The 22,697-nt window shown below is 43.7% G+C and overlaps 1 protein-coding gene across 1 annotated transcript in view; it reads right to left on the reverse strand.

The window, feature by feature from the left end:
• LOC124855661 overlaps positions 1–19,670 on the reverse strand; it is a 39,555-nt gene extending 19,885 nt beyond the window's left edge. The window contains exons 1-4 of the mRNA XM_047345657.1: positions 19,349–19,670; positions 12,741–16,611; positions 2,013–2,136; positions 1–143 (exon numbers count right to left, since the gene is read on the reverse strand). The exon at positions 1–143 is cut by the window's left edge and continues 706 nt beyond it. Of these exons, the coding sequence (XP_047201613.1) occupies positions 1–143; positions 2,013–2,136; positions 12,741–16,014 (3,541 nt within the window). The 5' untranslated portion in view covers positions 16,015–16,611; positions 19,349–19,670. The remainder of the gene's footprint in view (positions 144–2,012; positions 2,137–12,740; positions 16,612–19,348) is intronic.
• Between the last annotated feature and the right edge of the window lie 3,027 nt (positions 19,671–22,697).

Here is a 22,697-nt window from a genome sequence, read left to right on the forward strand (position 1 = left end):
TGCCCAGTTCAGATCCGCTGATTGGCTGGTCACTGTCAGAACCAGCGTCCTCCTGGCTCTGATTGGATAAGGAGAGAAAGACACCACTGGAGTCAGACTCCAGTGTCAGGTTGGAGTCTGGAGAGCTGTCCTCTTTATTGGAGCTGAAAAAAACACCAAGCAGTCAAATGAATTCTCCGTCCCCATGAGTCCACGGCGCTCCTGTGTCTGCCACAGATTCTGTCAGAATTGTACTGACCTAATTAGAAAAACCAAGGCCATGGATTTGTTTTCATTGCACAACCTGATGATGTCATGTTCATGATGACAGACACCTTATTATCAGCACATTAGCCTTGTAATTTGGCTCAGACCGAGATGTGTCTTCCTTCATCACCCACTGACAGTGCTCATATATAATGAGGACACATTCAGGGCATTTCTGTCACGCTGTATGCTCTCCTTCCCATACCTCTGCAAATTAAATCAATTTCCTCTGATATCTGTGTCACTCAGTCTAATGTGCTCCTGACACCTCTTACAACTTCACAGGTCATTGGATTTGCTATCAGTGATCCAAAAATATGGTGATGATCTGGTTCCACGAACAGATGTACGGATGGATGATGGATGGATGGATGGATGGATGGATGGAGAAGAGGGCATTTCCTGACACCACCTGACATCAGTGATGTTCTCTCTGACCTGCTACACTTCAAATGACTTAATGGATTCAGTTGGAAGGTTAGAACAATCATGACCAAATGTTGGGTAACTAATAGCACTTAGTTATAATAAAATCAGGAAACAACATATTCATCTGATTAAATGCCCATTTACCAAAAATCTCACCTGTTAGTGGTTTTATTGTCAACAGCATAAATCCAGTGAGCTTCTAAAAAGACAGCTCTGATCTGCTCATATGCACTAAATGTTCCTGTTCTCCCAATTAACAGGCACTCATATTGTTGTTGTTCCATTATGATGAGTTCATCTATGATAACAGCTCTATGAAATAAAATTGGATTGTCCATTGTAACAAAGAGAACAGGCATTTGAATCTCCTGCTGATTCATCAAATATCCACATGTAATGTGGTGCTTGAAACATTTTTCTCTTTCTGCATATTTTTGGTCAGATTTTTATCTACATCTCAAAATTTCTAAGTAGCTTACTGTAGCTTTGATATGAAGTACATTGTTATATCCTATGTGTCACTTTGGATAAAAGCACCTGCCAAATACATCGACAGAAACATAAGAAGATAACGCAGATAAAATATTTAGAGTCAGGTATTTCATTAAAAGTACGAGATCTTACCCAGGAGTTTTTCACCTTACTTTAAAAGCAGGGTTTTAATACTCTCTTCATTATAAGACACCTGGCATAATTTCTCATAAGCTACTGGCCTGGTTGATGTTATTGTCTATGAATCTATTAGGGAACCACTGAAAAGAAATCTGTTTTTCTTGTCAGAGCTCTTTTAAAACATGCATTTTGTCTTCGAAGAATATACTTTGAAGAAAAATGTCAGGAACTTGGTATTTGCACTAAATCTTGAGGGACAATTTGCTAATTATATGTGGTGTGCCTCAATGTTATATTTTTGGACCACTATCATAATGGTGTTACTCAATGTTTAGCCTCCACATTTTTCTGGCATTTAATTAGCGCTTACTTACATCTACAATCCTAACACAACCAACTTTATAGTGTGAGGAATCTTGGCCTACTTATATATTTTATCGCTCTGTGAAAATATACCAGAAAAATGAACAGGAAAGTAACATCAGAAATGAAGATTACAAAAAAATAATGAAATTTTGATTGCTCTCCCTCTCTACAGTGATACACAAATTTGATATAATAAATCCCAAAATTTCAATCGAAGTCATTTATAAACAAACCAGCAAAACAAAAACAAATGAAAAATAATGTAATATAAAATCCCTTTTTTGTAGCTGAATAAATATGAACCATCTTACAGACTACAGAATCTGGACTATTGAACACAGTCCTGATTCAGAAATTACCTTGGTCCACCAGTGGGAGTGCTTGCAGATTTAGTTGACCAGTCACTAGTTGACCTGTCAGTATCTGTAGGTGTCGAAGCCATGGCATTCAGCTCCAAACTGACCTGGGATCTGCTGCTAACTCCTGAAGAAATATTAAACACAAGATACACGATAATCAGCCATCCTAGTACTAATCTTTCTCTGTACATGTTTTGTTAAAACCTTGTGCATATGATGGAAACGTTTAAACTATCTTTACAACAGGCAAATTATTCTGGATGGATGGATGGCTGGATGGATGGATGGATGGCTGGATGGATGGATGGATGGATGGCTGGATGGATGGATGGATGGCACCGATCGACAGGTAGGGTATTTAGTCAGAACATCGTTTAACGATGGTTTTATACAATCAAACAGCGCTAGCCAACAGGAGCTGAAGTACAGTTGATCACTGGAGAGTAAACTTCACAGATGATTATTACTACAGAGGTGCAAATCTACAGCCAGAGAATATCTGTGGTGCAATGAGACGTCCTAACGAACTGAGAGGAACAAACAACATGTGTCGCTGTTGCTATGGCAATGTGCTTTTGATCCACAACGTTTTTATGGTTTTACTGTCTTTCCTTTTGGTTAATTATGCATCATTCTAACTGGGGGTGGTAAGGCATTAAGAACAGTGAATTTCATTCAGAGGATGAAAACAAATCCCATTTTCACAACTATATGGTGACTGTAAAGAGTGACCCAGAGAGAGGTTGAACACTTTTGAATATAAAACTAAATGATAGAAACTCTGTTCTTTAAAATAAAGAAATGTTAAATATTTTCCCCAACAATAGTTGCAGGATTTAGCAGAGTATGAAGTGTGAATGTACATTTTGAATCTAGACACATGTATTGCTGGATGATCGACAACGTAAAAACCACAACATTCTAGTTTAAATTTAGGCAGAGATTGCTGGACATCACCATAATACAAATTTGATACGGCTTTTATTGATGCAGTCAGTAGCAAAATGTATTGGAAATAAAACCCTTAGCTTATTATGTCAAATATTGCTATTTAATGAAAGGGTGACGAGTAATTGTATTTTCTCACAACCATGTTCTGTCTGACAGTTTTTAAATTACCTTTGAGTTTAACCTAACCAACTTCCGCTGAGATTGTGGGCATGTCTCTCTGCACTCAGAGCTAGGGTGACCAGATATCAAAGGACCGAAAGCGGGACAACAAGGATGCTTCTGAGGGGCATTGTGGGACACATTACCAACACTATGATGACGTCACATATTTTAACTTAACAAAGATCTCACATTGCGTTCATCAATCCATGCTTTGACTGTTAGCGCAAAACAATGAATTTTAAAAGTACTTTCCAGCTTTTAAAGTTTAATCCAGGTAATCTGGGCTGCTGTTACCTTGTCTGTCTGGCAGTCATCTCTGGTTTTAACTAAAAATGAGTCCATTGATCAGCAGGTGGATTTTCAGCTTAGCATTTATGGTGCGACTCACTTTTACAGTGTTGCTTCACATCGTGTGAAACTAAAAAATAACTTCACAAAAATCCCTGAGAGATCACCTCTCACTGGCTCCACCCAGGTATAAACCGTTTCCCAGTCTTTGTTGTAGCTGCATGTTCTTTTCCGGGACAAACTTTCCATTATATTTTGTATAGTCTACTGATGTGAGCTATACAAGGAAATCCTTTTCTTGTTCTGTTTTATTTTCCCAGCAGGCTGGTCATGACATGGGACGCTGCTGCGTATTTTGATTGACAGCTGATGATGACTGTGATGATGATTGCAGCTCTGCTTTCTTTACGTTTCAGAAAAGATTCAGTCGGATAGTTTTTTGACCAGAATTTGACCCAGTCAAATGCGGGACTTTATTTCTGTTGGAGGGACATTGAGACCGAAGTGAAAAATGCAGCACAGTCCAACACAAATCGGGACATCTGATCACCCTACTCTGGGTTTTGATTGGACAAGAAACAGCAGTGAGAGACACACTGGCTGGAAGAAGAATACCTATGCTTTCATAAACTGTACATGTGGAGATGAAAATGTGGCCATGAAAGTTGCTTAAATGCATAGGTTCCTCAGCTTTTTCCAACTCTTGGTTGTGTGACATCATCACACTCTAATGCTCATTTCAGATCATGGGTTCACAATGAAAACCATGAACATCCTAGTATGGATGACTTTGTTCTTGCCCATCATACAAGTTTGTCCATCAAGATGCTGTCTGCTAACACATCGTGTTCTGCGATTATGGAACCAAAGGGGCGGCACTTACAACTGGCAGCATTCACTTGAGCAATGCATAATTATGGAAATCCGTCAGCCAAATCCACTTAGCCATAGGGCTGAGCTCTACATCAGATCTGTTGAATGCTTCAAATACAATCAAAGTTGTTCTGCATCATCCTCAACCGGCTATCTTCATTACATTCTACAGAGCAACATACTTCTGATATCTGATAGACTCTGGAGGTTCATGCAGTGCATATTCTCTCTGTGCACCACTGAGTCTTGTGTCATATTGAGTTTAAAGGATTTGACCCACATGCAGAAAGTAATTCAGGAGACGGTATTGTTCGGTAAAGTGTTTATTTACAACTGGGTGAATAATGCAGAGAACTGGAACCAGGATGCAAACTGTAGAAATAAACAATAAGGTAAGCAGGGATAACTCTGGGGCTGAACTCATGAAAATAATAAATCTGTCTTACAAAGAATGGTGGAGGGATCCGCCAGAGGGGGAGTGGAGAAACCAAGTGGTTGTTTGCCGGTGAGACTGAAGTTGGTGGATATGGTAAGCCAAGAGAGTTTGTAATCCAAGAGGTGCAATGGAGGGAGGAGGGTGGACAGGGTTTGCAGATGGAGGTCTGAGGTACGCAGGAATCAGGAAGCTGCCAGCCGGCGTGATCCAATGAAGTCATGAGGGACTTGAGTCTTTGTTCATGGAACTGGATTGCTTCCTTCCAGAAGACAGTTTATTCAGGCAGGATTCAATGCAAGGCAAAATCAGGTTCAGGAAACCTGCAGGATACAAAGACAAAGTTACTTGGTGTACAAGGCAAGGTCAAAGGCAAAGGTAACGTGGCTGAGTAGTACCACTAAGGGCAACACTGGCAGTGAGTTGCTGGCAGCCTCCTCCTTAAATAGTCCTCTGCAGAATAATCAGGGGAATAGCGAACACCTGTCACCTCTCCTCCAGATTCCACGCCATCTAGGGGCTGAGCACCAACAGACACACAAAGCACAGATCCTTACATCACCCCCCCTCCCCTCAACGACCGCTGCCTGGCGGTCCAGAAGATGTGGAAGGACGAGAAGAATTAAAGTCCGAGATCAATGAAGGGTCACAGCTAAACGACCGGGGTCCCAGTCAACGAGATACTGCCATCCGCGACCTCGTCGACGGGAGCCGATGATCCTTCGGACCGTCCAAACAGGGTGCCCCGACAGGTCCAGGGTGGGTGGTGGGGGTTCGGCCGGTGGGCAGGATGTGCTGGAGACAAAAGGTTTGACTTGAGAGACATGAAATACAGGGTGGATGCGTTGACTGGAAGGCAGGCGTAGGTGAAGAGCCGATGGACCAATGACAGAGTCAATGGTGTAGAGGCCAATGAAACGAGGAGACAGTTTTTTAGACATAGCCTTCAAGGGTATGTCTCGAGAGGACAACCAAACCTTTTGGCCAGGCTGGTACGTAGGAGCTGGCCGCCATTTGTGGTCAGAGTACTTCTTGTTCTGGTCAGCTGTTCGAAGGAGAGCTCTGGTAGCATTTGCCCAGATCCGTTTACAACGGCGTATGTGGTGCCGCACGGATGCTACGCCTATGTCCCTCTCGTCAGCTGAAAACAAAGGAGGTTGAAAACCGAGGGAAATCTCAAATGGTGAGAGGCCAGTAGCAGATGAGGTTTGTGAATTCAATTCAATTCAATTCAAAGATACTTTATTGATCCCCGAGGGGAAATTAGAATTCCAGTACAACCCATCCAAACATACATCACGACACAAGACAAGGGGGGGACGGGTCACCGAGGCTTTGCTGCCCACTCACAGGCGCTGCCCTTGCTAGATGAGAAAAGAGGCCACATTAGGTAAGTAGAGGGAAAAAATCATATTTCACACTTTATCCTTAGGAAGATACAGTTTGAGATTGTAAAAAACCTCAGAACAAAGAAGCAACAAGTTGACAAAACAACATCATGCTGGGAACGGTGAAGGTGGTGTGAGGGGTGCATATGTTTATCTTGAGCATGTGAGTGTGTGTGCAAGTGAGTGTGCGCAAGTAAGTCCATGAAGCACTGTCCCAGAGGCCATTGTCCTTGATGGTACGTTGGAAGGTTCATCAACCGGCCAAGTTCTGAGGAGGTCCACAGATGTCCTCAGGGAAGGGAGGGGGTAGAGGGAGCAGAGCGTCATGTTTACATAACTTCCAGGAGAAGTTGAAGATAACCAGCCATCAAGGCCGTGCAGGGGAGCCAGATTCAGAAAAACAATAATCATTTGGGTTAGGCTGACTCTTAATTTTCCGTCAGCCTTGAGAGTCTCGCTGGTTCTTCTCAAAGGCGAATCCAAACAGTCACATTCCTGGTCTTTCTGCCAGATCCGAGCGAACAACTTTCTCCAAGATTTATCCCATTTCACCCCTGAGTCCAGGAACCGCAACCTGCCTGCGATCCCGTGTATATACATATCTTCCACATCCTCGACTGACATTATCGACAAACACACAATCCTCCACTTCTGCCAGGAGTCCATTGTGTATCCAGAGAAAAACGTCCTGTCCGGACAAGTTGGACTCTCCTTCACCCTGTCTTCTCCTCGAGAAAATTTAATAAATTGCGTTCAGAGACCAGCTGACCAAATCTGCTAACCAATTCCATTACTCAGAATTTGGAAGACATGCAAAAAGAGCATACTCAACCCAGGGGAGATAAACATTCCAGTTGAGAGGTTTGGTTGCGGTCGTGCATCTGAGGATGGGCACCATCTGTTGGTTCATATGTTCAGTTTGTCCATTAGATTGGGAATGGTAGCCAGAAGTCAAGGAGGCGTTGGCTCCAAGAGCCAAACAAAACTGTTTCCAAACACGAGAGATAAATTGGGGACCACGATCTGACAAGATGTCCTGGAGAATGCCATGAAGGCGAAACACGTGTTGAACCAACAGCTGGGCAGTCTGAAAATCAGAAGGGAGTCTTTTTAGTGGCACAAGATGACAGGACTTAGAAAAATGGTCTACTATAGTGAGGATGACTGTATTCCCTTTGGATATAGGTAAACCTGTTACAAAGTCCAGAGCGATACGAGACCAAGGGCGTTTAGGCGCACTGAGCAGCAGGAGTAACCCATAAGGAGGCTGATTGCTCGACTTTTCTCTGGCACAAACTGAACAAGCCTGAACATACTCAGTGACATTCTTTGTGGAGGGATGGCCACCAAAATCTTCTAGAGATGAGTGAGATGGTTCTACTGACCCCTGGGTGACCTGAGAATTTAGCTGTGTGAAACCAGCGGATGAGCCTGAACTTCACGGAAGTGGGAACATACTTCTTGTTGGGGGGACCCGTACCTGGGTCCGGTTCGTTTCGTAGGGCATTATTTACAAGGTTCTCTACCTCCCAAAATAGGGCCCCAAATGTCCAATGAGACGGCACAATGGGTTCTGCCTCCTTCTCAGTGGAGTCCGACGAGTAAAGTCGGGAAAGAGTGTCCGGCTTGCCGTTCTTGGAGCCAGGCCTGTAAGAAATAGAAAGATCAAAACGAGAGAAAAACAGTGACCAACGTGATTGCCATGGGTTCAGTCTCTTGGCTGATTGTAAGTAGGCCAGATTCCTATGATCGGTCCATACTAAAATAGGATGCTTAGCACCCTCCAGCCAATGTCTCCAATCTTCGAGAGCTAACTTTATAGCTAAGAGCTCTCTGTCCCCCACATCCTAGTTCTGTTCCGTGCTTGTGAGACGACGAGAGAAAAAGGCACATGGGTGGAGTTTTCCATCGGTGGTAGACTGCTGAGAAAGCACCGCTCCAACTCTTGTATCTGAGGCATCGACCTCCAAAATGAACTGTCTGGAGGAATCAGGATGAACCAATATGGGTGTCTGAGAACTTCTCCTTTAATGTCTGGAAGGTTTGTTGGCTTCAGGTGTCCAGGAGAACACAATGTTTGTGGAGGTCAGGGCTGTGAGTGGTGCGGCTATTAGGCTAAAGTTTTTGATGAATCGACGATAGAAGTTTGCAAATCCAAGGCTCCATTGTAGCTGCTTGCGAGAGTCCGGGACAGGCCTCTCCAGAACCGCCTTGATCTTCTCCGGGTCCGAGAGAACCTGTCAACCCTCCAGGATGTATCCTAAGAATGTGACAGATTTCTTGTGAAATTCACATTTTTCAGCTTTAACAAACACTCTGTTCTCCAAAAGTCTTTGTAGCACCAGGCGGACGTGACAGGTGTGTTCTTCAATGTCCTTTGAATAAATCAGGATGTCATCAAGGTAAACAAAAACATTCAAAAAGTCCCTTAGTATGTCATTGATGAGTGACTGGAATACTGCTGGTGCGATTCTTAGTCCAAAAGGCATGAATAGGTACTCAAAGTTACCTAACGGGGTATCGAAGGAGGTCTTCCACTCGTCTCCCTGGCGGATCCTAACTAAATGATATGCATTATGGAGATCTAGCTTGGAGAATATAGTGGAACCGTGGACTGGTTCAAAGGCTGAGGAAAGGAGTGGAAGAGGGTACTTGTTTTTAACAGTAATTTGGTTTAATCCCCTATAATCAATACAAGGGCGTAGTGAACCATCCTTCTTACCCACAAAGAAAAACCCTGCTCCGAGTGGAGATGAAGAGGGACGAATTAGCTCGGCTGCTAATGACTCATTTATGTAATCTTCCATAACCTTTCTTTCAGGTCCAGAAATGTTGTAGAGTCTACTGGTTGGCAGGGGGCACCAGGAAGCAAATGTATGGCACAATCATAGGGCCTATGTGGGGGCAATGATAGGGCTTTACTGAAAACCAAACTGAGATCATGGTATTCTGAAGGAACATTAGTGAGGTCAGAAATTTCATCTCCAGTAGGAGCTAACTCAGAAGGTTGTAAAGCAATGGCTGACTGCAAACAGGAAGAAAGACAGTTGGTGGACCAAGATTCAACTCAGCTTTCAGTCCAGTTCACGTGGGGGTTGTGCTTCTTGAGCCAGGGAAAACCTAAAACGATTGAGTTCAAAGCGATAGGAAACACAAAAAATGAGATCTCCTCCCTATGATTATCTGACAGGATTAAAGTGAAAGGTTTGGTTTTATGAGTGATTCGAGGTAATTTTTTGCCATCTAATAAAGAAACAACTTGAGGCGTGGGAAGCGGCTCACTCTCAACCTGAGCTTCTTTAACTAACCTCGGATCAATGAGGTTCTGGTCGCTACCCAAGTCAATAAGAGCAGAGAGGTTTTGAAAAGGACGGTGTGAAATTAATGTGTCAGGTAGACTAAGTCTGGGGGTAAGGAAACGGTCCATCAGTCTCCGCTCACTTACTGGCGGACCTGCCCTTTTGGCCCTGAAGGACGAACAGGGCAGTTAGCAAGATGATGTTCCGGTGAGCCACAGTAAAAACACTGATTAGCTTGGCAGCGTCTTAGTCTTTCCTCTGGGGGAAAGCTGGTTACACCCGATCTGCATCGGTTCAATACCTGAATTGTGTGAAGCAGGCGTGGGGCGACCAGTTTAGGGAGTAGGGCTAGAGAGATGGGTCCTAACTGCACTCTGTTCTAATCTGGATCTTTTTCTCCCCCTCATTCGGTTATCTAGTCTAACGGCTAACTTGATTAACCCATTCAAAGTCTTAGGCTCGTCGACTAAAGCTAATTCATCTTTTAAAGGATCATTTAATGACTGGAAGAAAGCAGCTCTAAGAGCGCAGTCATTCCATCCAGAAGCAGCAGCGAGGGTGTGAAAATCTATGGAAAATTCAGAAACGGACTGATTTCTCTGTTTAATAGACCATAAGCTATGAGCATTGGTGGTAAAATCTTTCTCACAGGAGAAAACCTGACAAAACTCCTCCTCAAACTCGGAAAAGGTGCAGCCAAAATCTAAACAGTTCGACAAACGGACCTCTGCCCACCTCAGGGCTTTTCCTTTTAGCAGCCCAAGTACAAAAGAAATCTTTACTGCATCATGAGGAAAAGATTGTGGGGAGCAATTAAATACTAAAGTGCATTGGAGAAGGAAACCCTTACAATCTCCCTTCTCACCGGAGAATTTTTCTGGATTCGGGGAAGTGACCTACGTGAGTGCGGAAGTTGTTGAGAAACTGGAGAGGCAGCAGCGCCCTCTACTGACGGGGCGGTGAAATTGCTCAAGGTGTGCTGAAACAAGGAAGCGAGTTGTTCGATTTGCTGATTGGTCTGTTTCTGTTGTTCAAAAAGAGAAGAGAGAGAAGAATCATTGGTAGCGATTTGGTGGTGCTGTTCAGATAAAATTCTCCTGAATGCTTCGGCTGGGTCAGGTTGGCCAGTGTTCTGTCATATTGAGTTTAAAGGATTTGACCCACATGCAGAAAGTAATTCAGGAGACGGTATTGTTCGGTAAAGTGTTTATTTACAACTGGGTGAATAATGCAGGAAACTGGAACCAGGATGCAAACTTTAGTAATAAACAATAAGGTAAGCAGGGATAACTCTGGGGCTGAACTCATGAAAATAATAAATCTGTCTTACAAAGAACGGTGGAGGGATCCGTCAGAGGGGGAGTGGAGAAACCAAGTGGTTGTTTGCCGGTGAGACTGAAGTTGGTGGATGTGGTAAGCCAGGAGAGTTTGTAATCCAAGAGGAGCGATGGAGGGAGGAGGGTGGACAGGGTTCGCAGATGGAGGTCCGAGGTACGCAGGAATCAGGAAGTTGCCAGCCGGCGTGATCCAACGAAGTCATGAGAGACTTGAGTCTTTGTTCATGGAACTGGATTGCTTCCTTCCGAAGACGGTTTATCCAGGCAGGATTCAATGCAAGGCAAAATCAGGTTCAGGAAACCTGCAGGATACAAAGACAAAGTTACTTGGTGTACAAGGCAAGGTCAAAGGTAACGTGGCTGAGTAGTACCTCTAAGGGCAACACTCTGGCAGTGAGTTGCTGGCAGCCTCCTCCTTAAATAGTCCTCTGCAGAATAATCAGGGGAATAGCGAACACTTGTCACCTCTCCTCCAGATTCCACGCCATCTAGGGGCTGAGCACAGTAAAAACACCAACAGACACACAAAGCACAGATCCTGACATCCTGTTGCTTCTGCTTCCGTTGGTAGCATGTCACTTCGTCATACTCATTCTGCTGTCCTGATTTAACCCATACAATTCATAGTGGTTAAAGGTCTGGGACTACCTGCCGAGGTAGATCAGAGGGTAATATTGGTGGGTTGGCTTTGACCACCCCTTTCCAGGCAGGGACCTTTCAGGCAGAGTTAAAGAACATCACAGAACGAAAGGACAGTGAAAGTGGCTTTAGTGTCATTTTCTGCAGGACAATTATTTGTCACATTTGTTGTTCCATATTTAAGTTGTTCTTAAGTTTTGAGGTTTTTTGTGCTTTCTACTAATTTCAGTCTTTAATTTTGGTTAAGAGTCTATACATTTTTTTTTTTTTTTTTAAAGATATGTTTTCAGCAATAGCAGCCTTTATTTTGTATCTTTCCTTTGACAGTAGGTAGACAGGAAAGAGGGCTAGAGAGAGGGGGAGACATTTGGCAAATGTCACCAGGTCTGGGACTCGAACCTGGGACAGCTGCTTCGAGGACTATAGCCTCTGCATATGGTCGCGTGCTTTCGCCCCTACACCATCAACACCCTTCCCCAAGAGTCTATCAATTTTAGTCGTGGTTTTACTGTGTAATCATTCGTTCCTCTTATTTTGACAGCGGTTTTCTTTTAGGCTTTCCGTTGGGTTTGCTTTCTGTGTCAGTGTCAAATCAGGTTTGATCACCCTCATTATATTTAAGCCCACGGCTTGTAGCTGTTTCTGTCAGATCCTTGTAATACCTTAGTTTCGGTCCATACTGTATGTACCTTTGATCAGTAATGTATTAAAAATTACTTTGAGTCCTGCATCTTGCGCCTTTGCTGCATTTGGATCCTCTGTTCATCAAACATTGTGTCAATTACCTAAAAAATTACAAAAATGTAAACTGTGATTGTGTTAAAACTGTAAAATGTTTCAAAACTTTGAATGATGTTTATGCTTCAAGTATGGATAAGCTGGATGTCCAAACAGGGCATTAGCGTTGAAACATGACTTTGGTTTTAGTTGTTATCCGTGTCACAATCTTGGCCAAGATTGCATAAAGAAGGGAGTTATTCCTTCCCATGTTACTGCATGCTTGCACAGGAGGAGGAGTTGCTGCGTCAGATTCAATGCAATTGGCTGGGCTTCCTTACATAGATAACTTTTTATGAACTGCCATCAAATGATCAACTGAATTTTGGCAGTTCTATATTATAACTATAATCGAATTGCACTGTGAATAGCTTAATTATACCCTTGGATATGAGTTGGATCTGTTTGTCTTGTAAAGTGCACTGAGATGACAACAAACTGAAATTAACTGAATTAAACTGAAATAAACAAGGAGTTGGATGGGATGCTTCTAGCTAAATGAAGGCTAAACAAAAGACACACGAATGATCCCAACTGTTAGAAGACCAAATACAACCATAGATAAGTTACATCTGGGATACCTGTGTGAAGGTGAGCCTTGTCTCTTTGTGGCCCTGGATGTGTTTGGTACATGTCGGCTCGTTCCTTTCCTGGCTCCAGCAGCGTTTGGTATACATCCCTGTGGGGCTGTGACAGATCAAGGTGTTCCAGGTCAGAGTCCAGCTCCCGGGCCCTCCTCTCTAACTCCGTCAGGCTAAGCTCAGAGGCTGCAGAGGAAGGAGGGTGAGAGCCCCCAAAGCCGATTGGTGGGCGGAGGAGAGGCCAACGCTGCAGGGAGCCTGAAGGGGAATTGGGATCTTCTCCACCTGCTTCGCGTTTTTCCCAGCTGTCATCCCAAAGGGTGTTGACCATGTCAAGGACAGCATCCCAACCCTCCACACCTTCTTCCTCTCCAACAGGTATTACTTCTCTTACATCCACCTCACTTTCTTCAAGGTGTGGTTTTGTTTCCAACTCCATATCTTGTTCCTGTAGCTCTCTTGTACCAACTTTAATCTTTATCTCTCTGTCCTCCACTTTTTCAGGCTTTACTTCACCATCCATCTGTTTTTTCTCCTTCTTATTTTTAGTTACATCCCTCTGAATTTGTTCCTCTACATTTATCCCCACCTTGTCTTGTTTAGTTTCCAGCACAACTACCTTCTCATTCTTCAGTGTTTCTTCTCTTTTCTCCACCTTTCCTTTCTTTCCCTCTTTCTCTGCCTTGTCCATACTCTGCTCCCCTCGTTTCTCCCGGCTTCTGGACCTCCTGGGTTCTTCTTGCTCCCTGCATACCCTCCAGTGCTCTAAGTTCTGCTCCCTCAGGGATGACCGGCCTACCAAACTGCTCCCCTGTCCTGGCTCTGGGTGAGCGGGCTCCCTCAGTGAGCAACGCCCTACAATGGGGTTCATCATATTTGATAATGGGTTCTCTGAACCGTGCCGTAGGTGTGGATGCCTCTTCTCCATTGCTGACAAGACAGAAGGGAGTGGGGGGAGGATAGGAAGATTGTGGAGTGCCCCTCCCTGACGGACTGTCCTCTTTCGGAACATAATTCTGCGTGGCCAAGTGGACTCAATGCCTTCAGGTGGCCCAGTCGATTCAAGGTCTCCAAGCCTGTTGCTTTGTCGGGGGCTCAGCGCTCCTGGGCGCATCCCTGTGGCTGTGCCCGGTCGAGACCTGGAGCAGGACTTGGATGATTTGGACTTAGATCCTGAGCTTTTCACAGCATGACTTGATTTTGGCTTATCAGATTCTTCAAGTTTTCCCTCTGCTTGGTGTCTGTGAGCAGCTTCAGGTTTATCTCCTGCAGTTGAGCTTATCCTAGGTTCACCTGTAGTTTCAGCTTGACTAACAGTCTCACTGTCTTCTACTACTCCATGACTAATCCCAGATTCTGATTCTGCCATTGGCTTAGAAACAGGAGCAATCTTAGCTTCAGCTTTAGCTTCTACAGTGGACTCAGATTTTAAAATATTGGATTTTGGTTTAGGTTCAGCCTCTTCTTCAACCTTGTTCTCCACCTGTTGGAAGTCATCTTTAGCCTCTGGATCGAGCTCCAGCTTGGTCTCAGGAACAAAATCGGTTTCAACCTGAACCATGTCAGCAGGACCAACTGTCTTATCAGTGACATTCATGTTTGAGTGATCAGGTATACATTCTTGTCTAGTTGTAGTTCCACCAGTTTTCTCAACGTTCTTTGTCACTCCTCTTTGTCCCTCCTTATTCTCCAACCCTGACAGCACTTTTCCTTCCAAATCCCATCCTCCTGGCCGTGTTTTTACGTGAGAGCCCACCCTCTTTTCCAGTACGTTCTTCATACTAGACGTGCACCCGTTGTCATATTTGTTCCAGCTTTCGGCTCGATGGTGCTCCTGTTTTCCTGCTCTCATTTCTGCCTCAGAGATGTTTCCAGTTAAGACTTCGCTACCTAACCTGGGCCCACACCCTGATTTACTGTCCACCAACATCAAACTAACACTGCCACTGTTGCACCTAGGCACCATCCCTCCACCAACCCCTTCTGGGCCAACCTTTGACCCAGCTCTGTTCCTGCCCACAGCTCCAGTACCCATTCTGGGAGCTCCACTGGGGGAGGGTGACGGTGAGGGCTGGGTGAGCAGCAGAGGTGTTGTGTCCAAACCGTGGTCGGATTCTATAAAAACAGAGTCTCTGTCTGAGCGTAATGGAACCGAACGGCCATATCCGAAGGTCCCGAAAGTGGATGTCTCCCTTCTCTCCCTCTCTCGTGCTCTCTCCCTCTCTAGCCTCCCCCTCTCCCTCTCCTTCTCCCACTCCCGCTGGGCCCACCCCCGCTCCATCTCCCGTTCCCGCTCCCTCTCCCAGTCCCTGTCGCGCTCGCTGCGGCCCCATCCACCTCCTCGCTCCCGAAGGTCCTGCTCCAGGTCATGAGCAGACAGCTGGACCAGGGGGGCCCTGTAGGGGGACCTTCTAAGCTCATGAGGGGGGGACAGCCTCAGGCTCTGGGTTTGGGAATAATGCCTTGGCTGGATCAGATGGGGAGGGGAACAACGTAGGCTCTGGCTCTGACTGGGGCGAGGTTTGACTGGGGAGAAAAATACTGGAGTGTGGTATCCTGACGAGAGAGGTGAGCCGGAGAAGGGTGAGATGAGGGGGGAGGTAAGAGAGGAGGACTGCCCTGCAGCAGGATAGTGCCCTGGATTCAGATAGCCTCCTCCTCCTCTGTCCATCATCTCCACTGTAGGAATCTCCACACACTCCAAGGGTTTCGGAGAAAGTACTGCTTTCCAGGAATGCCGGCTCTCTCTGCTTTTTGTGCTGTCTCCATGGTGATGGTGGTGGTGATGGTGGTGTTTCTTTGATGAGGAGGACACTCCTGGTGCAGAGAATGAGGACACAGAGGGAGAAACGGATCGGTTGAAATGACCTGGAGAGTGACAGCCATCTATGTCATCTGCTCCGAGCTTCAGGGAATCATAGATGGCTCTCTCATCCAGGCGCCGAACAAAGGATGGGTTTGGAGTTAAGGAACGTGGCTGTGGATCAAACATGTCCGACCTGCTGACTCTCAGGGAGCCACTCGTGGAGTAGTTAAAACTCCCATCTCCACCTCCGTCTCGCCTCACTGAGCCCCCAGAGTTGTGGTGATGGTTGTCAATCTGCTGATTTATACACATGGTGTCGTATATGGATCGCTGCGGTATATAGCCATCTCCATAACCCCCTTCCATCCCAACATCCCGCCCTCCCACTCCCCCATCCCCAAGCGCATGTTTCTCCAGGCAGCATGAGCTCTTCCTGAAACACCCAGGACGGCTGAGAGGCTTGCCCATGATTGGTGGGGGGGGTAGGTGGGAGGCGCGTCTAAAACTTGAAGAGTGAATTGTGAAGTCTTTAATTTGACAAAATCTGGTAAAAAAAACAAACAAACTTGTTAAACTACAGCAGACTCTGCAGGATGTGGAGCAGCTATGTTCAGGAAGGCCATAAGAAGCATTAAGGAAAGTCACTTTCAAAGGTTTTAAAAAATCTTCGTTCAGTGAAAACTAAATCATGTTCCTTCTGTTTTCATGAAGATTCTTGCGATCTAACGTTGAAAGTCCCACAAAACGTCAAAACGTAGACAGCATTAAGTCGAAACAGAATCCCTCTTGGAGAAATATTCCAATCAGATTCAAAAAGCATGGAAACATAAAACAAAAGTGGACATCTTTTATTTCCACCTGGTAAGCTCATCTTCTCGCCCACTCTTCTCACATCGTGACAGCATTTATATTTATTCAGCTTGTTTATTGTGCTGTCTGTTTAGAGCCAATTAAATGTTTCTTCAGCAGAGCTTTCGTCTGTTGGATTCAGAGCAACAGGATGGAGGGTAGGATCCAGTCAGACCTGCTCCTCTCATTCTGCTGGGGTTTGATGATTAATGCCCCCTGCATGTGGAAAAACAAAGCAGATAAACATGAGGGAGAGCATCTCAAAAAAGTCACGTTTTACACATTAAAATAATTTTAAGATGCTGATGCTGCCTGTGAAGCAATTTACGATTAAGCTGATTTCACATAGCACACCATGTTCTACTGATTAGTCACTACAGTTCAATTATGCACACAGGTTGAACTAAACAGGCCCAATGACATCAATCCTTCATTTGGGCATTGAAACTGAGAAATGGGGCTGCTTTTATATGAGTGTTTCACTGTGTGTTTTAATTTATAGGTGTGAAGCCTGCAAAACCCAAACTAACTGCTTATGTTCTGTTATTTGATTTGGTTAGGTCAAAGCGTCACGGGTCTAGCTTTAGGAAAGGTTTATTGTGAACCATTCATCTTGGAAGTTGGTCCGAAAATGACTGCACACCTAACCTAAACATGCTCCATTTGCATGTTGGAAATCCAGTGGGATTTCCTAAAGTTGTGCTAAGTGACCAGGGTATGTATCACAAGCATATCAAGCTAATTAGCTCCTTATGCATTCATACACTGTAGGAACCTGATCACTAATAGGTGTGGAGTACCAGACATGCACCTGATTGAAGAGAGTTTCAGGAAGGAAAAATCAACTGGAAGGCTCCTGGAGGACAGAGTTCAGACATCAGTTTGAATATATATGTCAATCAGTCATTTTCTACCCCTTCATCCATAGTGGGTCACGGGGAAGCTGGTGCCTATCTCCAGCAGTCTATGGGTGGGAGGCGGGGTCCACCCTGGACAGGTCACCAATCCATCGCAGGGCAACACTGACGTACAGGACAAACAACCATGCCCACCTAAGGGCAATTTAGAGAGATCAATTAACCAAAAATAGGTTTTTTTGGACTGTGGGAGGAAGCCACAGTACCCAGAGAAAACTCACGCAGGCACAGGGAGAACATGCAAACTCCATGCAGAAAGATCCCCGGCCGGGAGTCAAACCCAGAACCTTCTTGCTGCAAGGCAACAGTGCCACCATTGTCGCAAATCATTTTCCTGAAAATTCACAACCTAGATCTGGGAATGATCAAATCTAACTAAACCTTGTTTGCAAGTTGGGAAACCAGTGGCATTTGCTAACGGGTGTGCCAAGGGACCAGACTAGCTATTAGCAGCACAAGCTAACAACACCTGACTATTATATTTTGGCTTTTCAACACTGCACCATCATGTTCACTCGCAGATGCTGAATGCGGCCAGCTGTGGGACTAATTTAATGAGAAACACATTTTCCATCATACAACGCTGATAAAATTCAATATACTGCTTGGCAGCCATGTTGGTAATTTAGGTCAGATTCTGACCTTAGAGTTATTACAGTGGATTTTATGCCCTTTATATCAGAAATTGTGTCTTGTGAGAAGTTATATAATGTAACAAAACTGTAAATTATTTATTTCCAATAATGACAGATCTAGAGAGAACACTGACTAAACCCAATGACCAGGATGACTGCTATTACCAATATTAATGCTTTTCTCAGCACATTTAAACACAATAACATGTTGAACACAGAACTTGGTCATTGCAGGTTGTTTAAATTATTTAATGACATATGAATCATCAGAAATGTCAATATATATATATGATACAGTATATCATGGCAACTGTCACAATTTACCATAAGGAAGCCATCTTGGATTATAATACCAGGACAGGTGAGAAACATCAGACTTTCCCTGACAGAATTTCTGATTTCAAGGAACCTTCAGTTAAGTTGGCAAAATGTCCTTTATTTCTTTAATGGCTAAAATGATGAAAACTATGTTTTATGGGCCTCTTTTTGTAAAAAAAAAAACAACAATATTTTGGATGAACTAACAACTTTCAAATTTCCAGTCTAATCCCTTTTAACATTTAGTTAATTACTTCAGCTCCATTAAGCTTACCCCAGCATGTTTCACATCTCATTAATCCTGCAGATAAGGCAACAAAGGAAAACATCTCCACCTGCATTTTCTCTCTCATGGATGAACCAAGCGCAGTGCTAAATTTAGATGTCCTAGTAATTGCTTTGGGGAACTTTAAGGAAGTTATATCTTAGAGGAACACCTAACAACAGTCTCACATATGATAGGGGCGAGGGGGGTGGACAATAGATCTTAACTAAAAAACGGTTAAGCTGAAAGACTTTGATTAACATGGATAACAAACTAATCCCAGTATATTAGGAAGTTGGATAAATACACCAAGCTCAATAAACATCAGAGCCACCAACAAAGCCAATGTGACATCAGTTTCCTTCAAAGCTGTTTCCAGCATCAAAGTAAAGAAATACAATTCAGGTCTTTGGGAATGAGAGAAATTAGAATGATGATTACCTCTAAATGTGACTATCACAACCTAAACCACAGTGGGAGAAAAGTTACAACCAAGAAAGAACTCAGTTAAAACCGAATGAAAAGAGAAATTCAAAAATGCGATCAGTTACATTTTCAGAAACAATTTAAAACTCTGGTCTTTGAATATATAAATAAATATCCATTTTGAATGAACTGATAAAGAGTCACAAGTACCTCATTTACATGCACTAGTGATGCAAATGAGTCCATCTGTGTCAATGAGCCTATTGATAGTTAAAACCCTCTCCTGCTTCCTATTTCTCCATCCTCTCTTTCACTGCTGCTGCTGTCACCACCTGCTCTACATCCCAACCCACAGCCCTCCACCACCACCGGATCGATTCAGGAGTCAGCACCTTATCAATGTTGTCACAGTCGTGGAAGCCATCGGTGAATCTAGTCCATTGCTCTCATCCTGGTAATGTGGTCTCATAATCAGCATCCTTGCTGTTTAGAGCTCTCCTGCATCCCTGGCTCCTCTACGTCTTTCCCTACCTCTGCCGTTTGTCTGTTGTTCTGTCGCTTGTCTCCCTCTCTCTCTGCTTCTCTCTCGTTCTGCTGTGAATCATGACTTCTGTCAGAGGAACGTTTTTTCTTTTTTTTTGACAAGCGCTCTCTGCCAACCAAAACACCAACGCAAACCCTCCTCCTCCTCCTCCTGCTCTCCCTTCGAGTTTTTATTTACCTCACTTCAGCCTCACTCTACCTCTCCTTTCTTGCTCTGTCTCTCTATATATCTGCCTCCAATTTGCACTGCTTACAGCTTTAGGGGCTTTAAAAGAAAAATCTATCTATCTATCTATCTATCTATCTATCTATCTATCTATCTATCTATCTATCTATCTATCTATCTATCTATCTATCTATCTATCTATCTATCTATCTATCTATCTATCTATCTATCTATCTATCTATCTATCTATCTATCTATCTATCTATCTATCTATGCCATTGCTGTGCTTCGGTCACCCACACACTCTTTTCTTCTGCAGCTCTCTCCATCCCTCTTGTAGCCATCTCAGTTTGCCCTCTACCTCCCACTCTTCACCTCAGCGTTAAGGCAACACGCATCGGTGTGGAGGTGGCAGCAGGGAGAGTTACACAAAAGAAGAGTAACAATGGATACTTACATGTTTTCCAGAGCATTTTAAAAAGATCATGACGATCAGCAGCAGCAGCTGCAACATCGTTCTGTCCTTTTTCCCCGTGCTTATCCATGTGGTCAGTGCACAGACTGGGTTTTACCTGTACTGCTGCAAAGTCTTATTTGCAGACATCCATTTGGAGGAAGAACAGAGTCAGCTAGCAGGAGGAGCTGTGATTGGTCACAAACATTCATAGCAACACTGTTTTTCTCCAAAAACCACGAAGAGAAAAATAAGAAGTTCCTGACAAGTGATGTAAAATGGTTCTCAGTTGGTGAAGCTGATTTATGTATGATTCATTGCCTATTGTGCTTAAAGATGTGAGGAGATTAGAAAAGTGCAGGACAAAAGAGAAGGGATCATGGACAAACTACAGTGGATTAACAATAACTAAAAGTCTTTAAAAAACAGGACATCAGTCCCACAAAGACCTAAAACAGAACCTACTACAAGCCATGTTTCCATATAACTCTGATGAGACCTGAGTTTAGATCATGTGTACCTTCACTATTATTACTAACAACAAAGAGATAAAAACTATTGGTACAGTGAATTATCATTCATTCATTCATTCATTCATCTTCTATACAGCTTCTTCCATAGTGGGTCATGGGGGAGCTGGTGCCTATCTCCAGCAGTCTATGGGTAGGAGACGGGGTACATCCTGGACAGGTCGCCAGTCCATCGCAGAACAACACACAAACAAATGTGAACACACTCATTCACACCTAAGGGCAATTTAGAGAGACCAATTACCCTAACAGTTTTGTTTTTGGACTTTGGGAGGAAGCCGGAGTACCCAGAGAAAACCCATGTATGCACGGAAAGAGCATGCAAACTCCATGCAGAAAGACCCCCAGCCGGGAGTTGAACCCAGGACCTTCTTGCTGCAAGGCTACAGTGCTACCAACTGTGAAATATGCACGGTGTCGCAATTTTAAAAATAGTGAACAATGACATATTCTTCAGTTCACAGTAAATATAAATTGTCTGGTTCGATTACCTCAACACAAAAAATTATTCCACAATATTTATAGAGATAAACATAAAGAAAGCATGAAAAAAAGATGTTTAGATCTGTTTTTGGGTGGAATCTGTCACTCTCAGAGATGAGCTCATTCATTCATTGTTTGCTAAACTATGCTAAATTAAGCTAAGGTTAACTAAGCTAAAATAGGCTAAGCTAAGCTAAGAAGAGCTACGATAAGTAGACAAGCTTAGTTTAACCAAGATAAGATGGACCAAGGTAAACTGAGGTAACTAAACCAAAATAAGCTAGGGTAAGGTGACCGGATTTCTGAAATGCAGTACTGTGCAAAGTTTTAGGTGTGAAAAATTGCTGTAAACAAAGAATGCTTTCAGAAATATTAATGATGATTGTTGATTTTTATCAATCTACAAAATGCTAAGTGAGCAAAACCAAAAATCCAGCCAATGTTTACAGCATTTTTTCATACCTTCCTAAAACTTTTGCACAGTACTGTATACATACATATACTGTATATATATATATATATATATATATATATATATATATACAGGTCCTTCTCAAAATATTAGCATATTGTGATAAAGTTCATTATTTTCCATAATGTCATGATGAAAATTTAACATTCGTATATTTTAGATTCATTGCACACTAACTGAAATATTTCAGGTCTTTTATTGTCTTAATACGGATGATTTTGGCATACAGCTCATGAAAACCCAAAATTCCTATCTCACAAAATTAGCATATTTCATCCGACCAATAAAAGAAAAGTGTTTTTAATACAAAAAACGTCAACCTTCAAATAATCATGTACAGTTATGCACTCAATACTTGGTCGGGAATCCTTTGGCAGAAATGACTGCTTCAATGCGGCGTGGCATGGAGGCAATCAGCCTGTGGCACTGCTGAGGTCTTATGGAGGCCCAGGATGCTTCGATAGCGGCCTTTAGCTCATCCAGAGTGTTGGGTCTTGAGTCTCTCAACGTTCTCTTCACAATATCCCACAGATTCTCTATGGGGTTCAGGTCAGGAGAGTTGGCAGGCCAATTGAGCACAGTGATACCATGGTCAGTAAACCATTTACCAGTGGTTTTGGCACTGTGTGCAGGTGCCAGGTTGTGCTGAAAAATGAAATCTTCATCTCCATAAAGCTTTTCAGCAGATGGAAGCATGAAGTGCTCCAAAATCTCCTGATAGCTAGCTGCATTGACCCTGCCCTTGATAAAACACAGTGGACCAACACCAGCAGCTGACACGGCACCCCAGACCATCACTGACTGTGGGTACTTGACACTGGACTTCTGGCATTTTGGCATTTCCTTCTCCCCAGTCTTCCTCCAGACTCTGGCACCTTGATTTCCGAATGACATGCAGAATTTGCTTTCATCCGAAAAAAGTACTTTGGACCACTGAGCAACAGTCCAGTGCTGCTTCTCTGTAGCCCAGGTCAGGCGCTTCTGCCGCTGTTTCTGGTTCAAAAGTGGCTTGACCTGGGGAATGCGGCACCTGTAGCCCATTTCCTGCACACGCCTGTGCACGGTGGCTCTGGATGTTTCTACTCCAGACTCA

This window comes from Girardinichthys multiradiatus, chromosome 19, assembly GCF_021462225.1.
Source record: "Girardinichthys multiradiatus isolate DD_20200921_A chromosome 19, DD_fGirMul_XY1, whole genome shotgun sequence".
NCBI lineage: Eukaryota > Metazoa > Chordata > Actinopteri > Cyprinodontiformes > Goodeidae > Girardinichthys > Girardinichthys multiradiatus.